At 36.1% G+C, this 12,499-nt stretch overlaps 1 protein-coding gene across 6 annotated transcripts in view; it reads right to left on the minus strand.

The window, feature by feature from the left end:
- LOC100471213 (ovostatin homolog 2-like) overlaps positions 1–12,499 on the minus strand; it is a 92,793-nt gene that overhangs the window by 21,560 nt on the left and 58,734 nt on the right. For all 6 annotated transcript variants that reach the window (XM_034645922.1, XM_034645919.1, XM_034645920.1 and 3 more), the window contains 8 exons: positions 12,308–12,417; positions 11,815–11,973; positions 10,713–10,940; positions 9,896–9,950; positions 9,320–9,465; positions 8,788–8,937; positions 1,084–1,254; positions 117–264 (listed from right to left, as the gene is read on the minus strand). In XM_034645922.1, coding sequence (XP_034501813.1) covers positions 117–264; positions 1,084–1,254; positions 8,788–8,937; positions 9,320–9,465; positions 9,896–9,950; positions 10,713–10,940; positions 11,815–11,973; positions 12,308–12,417 — 1,167 coding nt within the window. The remainder of the gene's footprint in view (positions 1–116; positions 265–1,083; positions 1,255–8,787; positions 8,938–9,319; positions 9,466–9,895; positions 9,951–10,712; positions 10,941–11,814; positions 11,974–12,307; positions 12,418–12,499) is intronic.

Raw genomic sequence — 12,499 nt, forward strand, 5'->3', positions numbered from 1 at the left:
CAAAAACATGGCATAATTCACACCTAAATCCCAATTTTTAGAGTTTTATCCCGAAGACACCCAATTCCATGAGTTCTTTTAGCCATCTCCCAGACATAAAATTCCAGATTACCCACATGCAATTCTAGATGGGGCATAACTGTACAACGGTTCAAATTCTTCTGAGGCTAGATACAATGGCCTAGGGAATGGCAGCCTTCCCTCCATTGAGCATACTTCTGGTTTCCGGTAATGAAGATTGGTAAAGGCTTTCAGACCCATAGCCTTCAAAGAAACAAACAGCAAAAGAAAGTTGTGTATTTCTTTCATGCAAGACCTTAAAAGGCCTATCAACTATATTATAATCACAAGTAGATGATAAATACAGGTCTCCTCTGCTAGCAAGGATCTGGGATTTTAGAAATCAAGTCACCTCTATTTAATGTATGGAAAGTCTTGAATTTGGAACAAAAAATGATAAGCACTGTGATTTAGGTAGCATTTATATGCTAGGATTTGGCTATTTTAAATCATTCCCCATTTAATTCAAAGGGGAAAATACTTACGAGATAAGCACTATCATCACCCTAATTAATATCAAATACACACACACACACACACACACACACACACACAATGCCATCAGTCTTTTGGAGAGTTGGGACTTAAGCTAAAGTCTGTCTAATTATATGCCCCTTTCCTTCTATACCTCTGACCTCAATTATAAAGATCCTTTTGTCGAGTCCTCAGCGTACATAATTGATAGCCTAGGTACAGATGGAGCCTGGACTATATTTTAACCTCTTGATTTGACAATTTCTGCATGATATTTATTGCAATAAATTAAATACTGTCTCATTACTTCAAACATGAGGTTTTTATAACTTCATTGCCACTTATTTATTTTTTAAAAAAGAGAAAAATTAGCAAAAATTAATATCTCCTTTTTATAAGACAATTTCTGAGTGATCTTTAAACAAATTATGGACACCAATCTCCAAGAATAGGAAGAAAGGTACATAATTAATAAAACATAGATATGCATTATGAATACTAAAATTAAAATTGAGATGACATAATTTTTAAAATCTTAAATGATCTTACCCTGAGAATATTATAGATGTCTCCATCCCCATAGTTGCTTACAGGTACGTAATACAAACCATTGTAAAACATATCTTTTTGAGGAATGCAAGAGTCAAGCTTGCCATCATCAAGGTTGAGCCCATGATGGAAATAACCATATAGTTCTATATTTGGAAGCAAGCTGTACACCTATGAGAAAAATCACATGGTTCCCAATGATTTTAAGCATTTGTTTTATTTTTACAAAATTGGCAAGTTTTGTGCCATTATAATTTGTTCTTTTCTTTAAGGGCATAGCCATCACATAGAAGACATGAATAGCCATTTTTTCCAAAGAAGACATCCTGATGGCTAACAGACACACGAACAGATGCTCAACAGTACTCATAATCACGAAAATACTAATCAAACCATGATGAGATACCACCTTACACCTGTCAGAATGGCTAAAATTAACAACACAGGAAACAATAGATGTTGGTGAGGATGTGGAGAAAGAGGAATTCTCTCGCATTGTTGGTGGGAATGAAAACCAGTGGAGCCACTCTGGAAAACAGTATGGAGTTTCCTCAGAAAGTTGAAAATAGAACTACCCTATGGTCTAGCAATTGCACTACCATAGGTATTTACCCAAAGGTTACAAAAATACAGATTCAAAGGGGTACATGCTCCCCAATGTTTATAGGAGCATTATCAACAGTAGCCAAACTATGGAAAGAGCCCAGATGCCAATTGACTGAAGAATGTATAAAGAAGATGTGGTATATATACACAATGGAATATTACTCAGCCATCAAAAACAATGAGATCTTGCTATTCAAAAAGGCATGAATGGACCTAGAGGGTATTATGCTAAGCGAAATAAGTCAAAGAAAGACAAATACCATATAATTTCACTCATATGTGGAATTTAAGAAACAAAACAGATGAACATATGTGGGGGAAGAGAGAGAGGGAAGCAAATCATAAGAGACCCAAAGATAGAGAACAAACAGAGTTGATGGAGGGAGGTAGGTGGGGATGGGCTAGATGGGTGATAGGTAGTAAGGAGGGCACTTGTCGTGTTGAGCACTGGGTGTTGTATGTAAATGATGAATCACCGAATTCTACTCCTGAAACAAATATTGCACTCTATGTTAACCAACTAGAATTTAAATAAAAATTTGAAGAAAAAAAAGGGCATTGCTGTGATAATTAATCTAACACTTTTGAGTCAACTCATCCTTTCAGAAGAGGGAAACTTCAATTTTGTTTGAGGTGGTCAATGTCATGTTCATAAAATTTTTCAGTTTTGGTTCAGGACTTAGGATAGTATTTAAGCATGAGATGCCTGAAGATCTACGGATTATTCCAAGGCCTAATTTACAGATGATCTATTGCAATTATAATGCTAGAATACCCAACTGTCTGGTAGCTGTCTGATTCTAAATCTTCTTAAATATCCTTCCAAAACAAATATAAAATCAAAGAAATATAACATGCATGACTGTGTCTTTAACATTACTAGTACATAAATAATACCATGACCTTCAAATTACTTGTTAGTAAAGAAATAAACACCAAATTCCAACAGAGCTCCGTACTGCTGCTGAAAATCTGAGGGTATGTAAAGTTGGAGAGGGAAGGCTTAAGTGAGTAAGACAAAGAAGAGATTGGATGGAGAAATGAGAGGACATACACACCAAATCAACTCTGGATAAAGAAAGTACTTTCAGTGTCAAAATATGGGTCATAGTTCTTAGATTCAATATATGAGACAAGGAAGGGGATTGAAATGAATGGGCCTGGAAGTGGCAGCTCCTAAAAGCACGGCTGTTGGGAAATAGATTATTAGAGCAGGTGTGATGCCCTTGGAAAGGGAAATAAAAATATGCTAATTTCCACTCCTATTTCCATCATTAACAACACCTCTTTTACAAGAAATTGTATCTCATTAAAATAACAGGAAAAGGCACTCATTACCCATGAACACTGTCTACAAAAATTTTAAGAACTAGAGAAAATTAATTCCATACAAAATCAGGATAAGATAAAATGGAAAATGCAAATTGGAACACTTTAGCTAACGCAACTTATCTGCTAAAGTAAATTACTAACTGACTATATAAATAAATAAACAGAAAAGCCATCCCAAAACACTTCATATAAATCAAATAATTTTAAACACTCATTTGGGGTATTAAAAAGCACCACGAATTAGAAATTCAATAAAGAAAGAATGGAAGAATGGAAGTGAACAAAACCTAGGAAGAAATAAAATGATAATTTATTAAAATCAGAAAGAGTTAAAATAATATCAGATATAAACTCTATAAGGAGCTCAAGAAAAAGCAGATCGAAAGAAAACTTTAAAAAGCAGCATAAAAGTAAAGAAAAAAAAGAATAAAAATGAGAGAAGAATAAATTAAAATGAGTCATAGGCAGAGTAGTTGAATTGAAAAGCCAGCAAAGAAGATCCAATATATTTATAGAGTTTTTCTAGAAGGAGGAAAATGGAAAAACTAATATTTAAAATTATAATCCAAGACAAATTCTGGAAATAAAAGATGAAGTTACACAATGAATGGGTCTGCTGAATACCTGGTAACGCTTCTCCCAAACAATAGATTCTGAGACATGTTTTACTAAAACTATTAGACTAAAGGAAAGAAAGCCCTCAAGACCTTCAGAAAAAAAAAAATTCAAATACTTTTTAAGGGCAAATGAATTAGACATGTCAGAATTCTTTTTTTTTTCTTTTTTGAGATTTTATTTATTTGACAGAGAGAGAGACAGCCAGTGAGAGAGGGAACACAAGCAGGGGGTGTGGGAGAGGAAAAAGCAGGCTCCCAGCGGAGGAGCCTGATGTGGGGCTCTATCCCAGGACTCTGGGATCACGCCCTGAGCCGAAGGCAGACGCCTAATGACTGAAACCCAGGCACCCCAGACATGTCAGAATTATTGGAAGCAGTATTGAAAGTAAGGCAATAGTGGAATAGCATTTTCAAGAAACTCAAAGAAAGGGGAAACAAGGATTTAAGATACAGATAACTTGTCCTTCCCACAGGAAAGCTTTAGTGAAACAATTGTGAATATGAGAAATTCAGGGAATTCTATACCCATGTGACATTCTGAAGAGTCTATTATAAAAAAGCTTTACACAACCAAAAGGTGACTGAGGGAGTGGGCAGAACTTTGTGGATATGAAGAGAAAAGTAGAATGTAAATGTAGTATGTTTGGACAAAGAAGTAAGGATCCAACTTTAAAATGAGAGAAAAGAGAAAAATACAATAAAATTATGGACTGTGGTGTAGGTAATAGGGAGTCAAAGGATAGTACTTAAAAACGACTGGCTAGATTTAAGGATGAGGCAAGAAAAAAGTGAGCTAGAGAATTATAAAAGATATAAACACAAAGACAATCACTAAAATAAAAATTAAACCTCAGCTCAATACAAGAAGAAATTTGAAAACATCTGTAGCAGAGAAAAACTCAAAAAGCTAAAGAAATAAATTAAATTTAAATAATGCGCAGTAATGATAACAAAAACATGATAAAGTTGATATCTAACATATCAATCATATCAATACAAGTGAATGGACTTAATTCTCCTTAAAAAAGAATTTTTTTTTTAAAAGCAAAATCCGGCACTGTGCTATATAGAAAAAAACCTATAAAATACAGTATTTCAAAATATTAAAACTAAAGGCCAGTGAAGTGAAATTAATAAGAAAGCAGAGGTTATAATTATCTTGATATCAGAAAAAGTAGAATTAGAGCCAAAAGGCATCAAATAAGACAGAGAAGAGCACTTTCTCGTGCAACCGCCCATTGCGTAATAAAGGTGTAAGAGTTTTGAATATCTGTGCACCAGATAATACAGCAGCCACTTGCACAAAGCAGAAACAACACAAGATGCAAGGAGAAGCAGAAATAAACACTCTTAATAGGGTAGTTTAACACCCTACTCTCAGTACAAGATGGGTCAAGTGTATTTAAAAAAACAAGCACAGAATCTTGCCGTTTACAATGATGTGGAAGGAGCTAGAGAGTATTATGCTAAGTCAGAGAAAGACATACCATATGATTTCACTCAGACGTGGAATTTAAGAAGGGAAAAAGAGAGTGAGAGCCAAACCAAGAAACAAACTCTTAACTATAAAGAACAAACTGATGGTTACCAGGGGGAGGTGGTTGGGGGATGGGTTCAATAAGTGGTGGGGATTAAGGGGTGCACTTGTGATGAGCACTGGTGTTGTACGAAAGTGTTGAATCACTATTCGTACACTTGAAACTAATATTGCTCTGTATGTTAACCAGCTGGAATTTAAATAAAAACTTAGATAAAATCGGATCTTATGGATAGAAAACTAATAAAAGAGACTACATCTTCTGAACTCAAGTGAAGCATTCTCAAAATCTGTTGATATACTTGGGTGCACAAAAAAATATCAGTAGTCTCCATCAAATAGAAAGATTACTGATCATGAGGCAATATAACTTGGAATTAAAGAGAAAATCCCCAAATAAGGAGGCCTGTCTACATATACATTATAGAATGTTCCACTAAGTAAGTTTTCAGTGAAAGGCTATGTGCAAATATTACAGAGTTTCTGAAAAATGATGGTACAATTGCTATAGATAAAAATCTAAGGTATACTTTAAAAGTAGGGATCAGAGAAAAATTCATAGGCCTTAACACTTAAACCAATGAAAATAAATAAATGGAAATTATGCAAACTTCTTAATAAAAAAGCTAAAAATCGCATCAAAGAAAAGAGTAATGGTAAAGAATAAGGATAAAAGCAAAGTTAATGTAATAGAATGCCCCCAAAATAAAGTTGCTATGGAAAAATCAAACATGGAAAAATAGCTAAGGAAACCCTAAAACAGAAGAGCTGGGGGATGAGGATGAGGGATTGATTCTTACCCATAATTAATACACGTTACAAAGCTTCCATAATTAAAACAGTGTGGTGTTGACACATCAATAGACAAACCAATGGAACAGAATATAAATTCCGGAAATAAACATAATCACCAATAGAAATACAGTATATGAAAAAGGTGGTATCACAAATCAGCAAAGATAATGTATTAACTGAATAGACATTAAATTTTAAAAAGAGAGAAATTAAGCAAATGCTAGTCCATAGTCTAAGGAATTAAGGTTCCCTGGAAACATAGTTTTTTTAAGGCTAGTGCAAAGAAAGTAGAAGATGGGCCCAGAACATTTTGTGCCAGAAAATTGGTGAGTGCTAAAAACAGTATCTGGGCATATCACAAGAACTTGAAGATGCTCCCACTGGAAAATTTAAGATAATTTTAACATAAAAATAATTAAGGATAGTGATGAATTATGAAATCTAAATTATAAATCTTTGAGACTTAAAAATTCCTGCAACCATAAGTAAAGAGGAAGAGGGAAAATTAGCAAATCATGTTTCAACTATCCTACCAATATTGGTTTAGGTAAAAAGTATCAATGGATGTTAACTCTAAGGAAATTTTGATGAGGAGCAGGGTGTACAAATAGTCTTAATAAGCACAAATTGCAGGGGCGCCTGGGTGGTGCAGGTGTTAAGCGTCTGCCTTTGGCTCAGGGTGTGATCCCAGCATTCTGGGTTTGAGCCCCGCATCAGGCTCCTCAGCTGGGAGCCTGCTTCTTCCTCTCCCACTCCCCCTGCTTGTGTTCCCTCTCTCGCTGGCTATCTCTCTGTCAAATAAATAAATAAAATCTTTAAAAAAAAATAAGCACAAATTGGTTATTAGTTTAAGGAAGAAAATAGCCCATGGAGATAGATGGACACACCTTTATCAGATGATCAAAATTACCATCACCGATGGTAGGCAGATGGATTTTGTGTACCTGGAGAAATTCACAATACCATGTATGTGGTATTCTGGCCAGAGATGCATAATCTTGCCCCAATTATGAGAAATACCAGACAAACTTAAAATGAGGAACATTTTATCAAAAAACTACTTGGGGGGGTGGTTCCTGGGTGGCTTAGTCTGTTAAAAGTCCAACTCTTGATTTCAGCTCAGGTCATGATCTCAGGGTCATGAGATTGAGCCTGCTTAAGATTCGCTCTCTCCTTCTGCCCTGCACCCCTGCTTATACTCTCTCTCTAAAAAAAAAAAAACACAAAAAAACCCCCAAACAACAATGACAGAGAAATGACAACAACAAAACCCAAACAAACAAACAAAAATACATGGCTTATGTTCTCCAAAAATATCAGTTTCAAAAGGGACAAAGAAAGATTGTGCTCTAGGTTAAACGACACTAAAGAAACATGAGGACCAAATGAGCAGAAACTATTTACCCTGCACCATGAAACTCTTAGAAAAAAGTGTATATATATCTTCCATATGTATAGATAAGCTTATCCTTTATTTGTTGATTCTTTTCTAACTGACTCTGAAATCAGTTAGAAGCTTCTTAGCACCAAGAAGAAATTAAATGTATTTAACTTTTACATTGGGAAAAAATATACAGTTTATGTCATGGTTAATCATTATTAGTATATTGTTATTAATTAATTTTTATAGTTTATACTTAAAACTAGACGTACTATAGGGAGATCTCATTTGTAAACTACATATGCCTTCAGAGAAGGCATAAAAAAATCGCGATTTAAAAAATCGCATCACAAATGTTCATTTCGGTACAATAGAGGTCCATTTTGTGAAGTAAAAAAAAATATGTCTAAGTGTTAAGATTATGAATGATTTTAAAGATTTCCTTCTTTAGGCCTTTGTGTATTTTGCACATTTTCTACACTACACAGGTGCTGTGGTTTGAAGGTGTCCTCCCAAAATACATGTGTTGAAATCCTAATGCCCAATGTGACGGAATTAGGAGGTGGAGCCTTTGGGAGGTGATTGGGTCGTGAGAGTGGAGCCAGTAGAGAATGGATTCATGCCCTAATAGAATATGCCTGAGAGATGTCCCTTGTCCCTTCCACCACGTGAAGATATAGGGAGTCTGCAAACCAGAAGGGAGACCTCACCCGACCATGCTGGCTCCCTGATTTCAGAATTTCAGCCTCCAGAACTGTTAGAAATATTTTGTTGTTTATAAGCTACCTAATTTGGGGTGTTTTGTTGTAGCAGCTCAGATATATTAAAGCAATAGGAATAATTTTAATAATAAGAAAAATTTTAAGTTATTAAATTAGTTGTGAATAGGATCACACATCTCAATATTTATATGTTCTTGTACTGAAAAATAAAGGGAAAATATCTAACAGTTATTAATGGAAACAATTTTGATGTCAAAGTCGAGAATTGCTGGTCTGGAAATGCTTATGACAATATGAGATCTGTTAATAGGTAACAACTTTAGACGCTGTATTCAAGCATATCCTTCAACATGGAGATTTAACTGTAGGTTTCAAGAAAAATGAAGTATGTAACCCATGAAAGAACAAAGGAAGAAAATATTTTATATTCTCAACATGTTTCATCTCAAATAAAAACACTGAGGGCTCCCAGGTGGCTCAGTTGGTTAAGGATCTGCCTTCGGCTCAGGTCACGATCCCCGGGTTCTGGGATCGAGTCCCTTATGGGACTCTCTGCTCAGCGGGAAGTCGGCTTCTCCCTCTGCCTGCCTCCCACTGCTGGTGCTCTCTCTCTCAAACAAATAAATAAAATCTTAAAAAATAAAACAAACAAACAAAAAAACATAAGCTGAAGGGGAGGAATCTGGATGAAAATGAGGAAATTCGAGGGCTTACACTTTCAGCTGACAGCTGTTGTTCCGCTTTCAGCAGAAGAACACTTTTATCCACAGCCCGGAGCGCACAAAACGAGTCAGGGGCTGCTTGCAGGTAGAGACTGGTGCTGGAGCCCGGCAGCCCCTGCTCCTTAGAGAACTTTATGCTAACCTAAAGTGGAGGAAGAAAAAGGGAGTAAGATAATTATAAAAATAAGTTGAATAAGTACATTTGAATACATTCAAAATAATTTAAATAAACACAATCTTTTCCAATAAATGTTTATAGATTTCTGTACCTATGTTTCTCCCGCCCATTCTCACCCTTAACTCTCCCTATGAGGACATCTTCACCATCCTTCTATCATCTCAGGATTGGCATTGCTACCAAAAGTTACTCATTCTGCTTGGCAATTCTAATAATTTAATTATACCAACACTGACTCTGAGATCACCATGTAAAAGGTGATAGTAATCACGTAAGAAGAAGACGACAGGGAGAAAACTGCTCACTGCTCTCTCGAAAGACAGGCAAAAAATAGAAGAAACATCACCTTGTTTTTAAAGCACTTGTCAACCTGGAATCTGGCACTGTCGGCCACAATTTCCCCACTGGGGTGAAGGGTGTAGACAAGCATGACAGCCACGGGAGCCAGATCAGCATCGATGTTGATGGGGAATGAGAAGTTGCCATTCCAGGCTGTGTAAATAGGAGATGTAATTAACCGATACAGTTCCCAAAGTTTCCTGGCTCACTGCTGACCCTGAGCTAAAAGAGAATGGCTTATGGAAAGGAAGAGCAAGTTGGGCTTTATTTTAAAGGCAAATCAATTAAATAACGGGAACGATGTACACAAAAAAGACTGCATAATTGAGGCACTGACAATATTTGGGTTTTGAACATCACTTTTCTATAATGCGTTTGATAACCTGGCAATAATATAAACAAGTAGAAATCTTTCTCTGAAATAGTTGGAAGGATACCCTGGGCCATATGACTGCTTTCCAGCCACTGATTGTTAACACTAAGTGCTCTTCCTAACCTCATGACTCTATCCCTGTAACATTTCCTTAAAAGGAAGAAAAATGAAGGCAGGGTACATAGTAAAAAATGAATGCATTATGTATGCCTTTGTTTCTGATTTCCTTCTGTCCGCTGAGGAAGATCGCTCCTTTCACCATCACCTGTGCAGAACAAAGAAAACACAATGTGGAACATCATACCATTTCACAGATATTAAAAATGGATAATGACTGGTCTATGAGAATTCTATTCCAAAGAGAAGGTAGCGTCTAAGAGCAAGTACAAAAAGTAGACTCTGAACAGCTTGGAAAACAACACAGAAACTAAGGATTAATTGAAAGCCTATTATAAGCTAGAAACTTGGTGAATAATACACTGTGTACTGTGCAAAGGGGTAGACTGTCTGGCTTTGAATAAGCCAAGTCATCTCACTTCTTCACCACTGTTCCCTTATTTGTAAGATAGAGATATCCATACGGCAGAAAATTCTAGCTTTTCACCTTTCAATATGCTTATCAGGACAGAACAGATAAATATGGGGACAGGACCAAAGAGCGAATTCCTTTTACTGCTTATCAGAATGAGCTTGCACCTTACTCTCTGGTATCTGCCTAATGTTGTACTCTCATGAAGGGTCACAAATCCTTGATATGAGTTATAATCGAACACTTAAAATAATAGACTGGGAATAGTAAGTTTTTCATCCTTAGGGAAATTGAAATTGCCTTGGATCTTTTTATGTGTTTGTTTATGTGTTCGCTTATTTGTTTCTGTTTGTTCTTCATAGATCCAATAGTATTCCCAGCTAAGTGAGAAGGTCGGCTTGCTCACATACCATGGCATGACTGACATACCCGGTCCAAGCCGCACTGTGCTAAGCAGACAATTAGACAAGACCCAAGGATCCATCAACTGAGACTTACCAAATAAAAGAAGTTGATATTTGAATCATCCCCATATGCTTCCCCGTTTAGGGAGTAATGCACGGTAACAATTTTCTGTTGATTGCATCTAAGCTGCTTTGGCTCAGGAGCAATCTTCAGGAAGCTATTGGTTCGGGAGTAAAAGCGTGAAACTGAGAAATGAGCATCCACGTACTCAGGTGCTAGCCAGCTGGAAGGATAGCAGCTCAGAGGTCGAATATATGTGGCCTGATAAGAAAAGGAAAGCGAAGGACCTTAGAGCTGTAAAGACCTTTAAAGACAGGAATTATTCCAGAATGGAAGGCTTCTTATCTCTTCAAAGTAGGAAGGAATTTTAGCTTGTGGCTGACGTTTCAAATACCCAGGTTTTGGAAGTAAAATAATAATAACACTTCCTCTTTTTTGTATACAAAACATGACCGTAATTGTGTGTATGTTTTATTAGGCCTATGCTAATTTATTTTTACTTTGTACTTGAAATCAGAGAATAGCCACCCTGTGTCTTTCAGCTGTATTTGTACACGGACAATTGTTTAAGTCCAAAATTCTGTTTAAGAAGCAGAAAAGTACACATCATAGTATCTCCCTTAACTGTGCATCAAATGATCAAAGGGGAAAAATGGCCAAATCAACTTCATGAACTATTTGTAGTTTCTCAGAGGAAAATACTGGTTGGTAGAGACGTTTTAACAATTGTGCCTGGCTATTATCTCATCCTCTTGAGTAAGTATTCTCAGGTATTATTTAATGAACAAACAAACATATAAAATACTCTAAATATTAAAACTTTGTAAATATATATTCTTTTTTTTTTTTTAGATTTATTTATTTATTTTTAGAGAGTGGGGAGGGGCAGAGGGAGAGAGAGCCTTTGGCAGACCCCCCCCCCCCAACTGAGTGCAGAGCCCTAAGGGCATCTATCTCACAATCTTGAGATCATGACCTCAGCTGAAACCAAGAGTCTGAGGCTTAACTGACTGGGCCACCCAGGCACCCCTAAAATATATTCTTAATACAAATGATCTTTTAAGAGATTCCTAATGTTCAAAATCCATAACTCTCAAATACTTTGTGGGATCTCTTCTACTCTTTGATGTCTTACTTTCAGGCTGAACTCTTGATCGAATATATCTGAAGTGTCAATAGAGAACACAGCTTCCCCATTCTCATCTGTGGTGTAGTTTCCTATAATTCTGTTATTGAGCTCCAATTGCAATAACTTGTTCACCATCGGTACATTATCAGGACCAGAAAATTTAAGCTGTGCAAAAAAAAAAAAAGCATTAATTTTTAAAACTTAAAACGTCACATTTCTGCAGAGAAGGAATTTTTCTATTCCTAAATGTCATTATTTATTTGTAATTTTATGAAATTCCTATAGACAAAAAGATGTTCTATTAAATAGATACATAAAATGGAAACAGCTATAATTTTATCTATCGCTTTCTTTCCCCCTGGGATTTTTCTCGTCTATCAGATGTAGTAAGGCCACAAATATGCTATGAAAGGAGGAAAAACGTGTCCAGAAATTTTCAGAGGGCGAGCCATGATCCCAGAAAATGAAACGAAAACATGTATTTTTAAGTCAGACCTACAGTTCCAAAATAAGAAATTCCTCTTCTATAGAAAGGATCCATGTTCTCAAAGCTCACACTCCCGAGCAATTGAGTGATAAAAGTAGAAGCCCTTTCACTGATCTGCACACCTGCAAGAAATAAAAAACAGTGTGACCGAGAATGCACTGTTTGTTCAAGACTCTCAGAAAAAAAACAGCTTAGAGGACATGC

Source organism: Ailuropoda melanoleuca, chromosome 16, assembly GCF_002007445.2.
Source record: "Ailuropoda melanoleuca isolate Jingjing chromosome 16, ASM200744v2, whole genome shotgun sequence".
Lineage (NCBI taxonomy): Eukaryota > Metazoa > Chordata > Mammalia > Carnivora > Ursidae > Ailuropoda > Ailuropoda melanoleuca.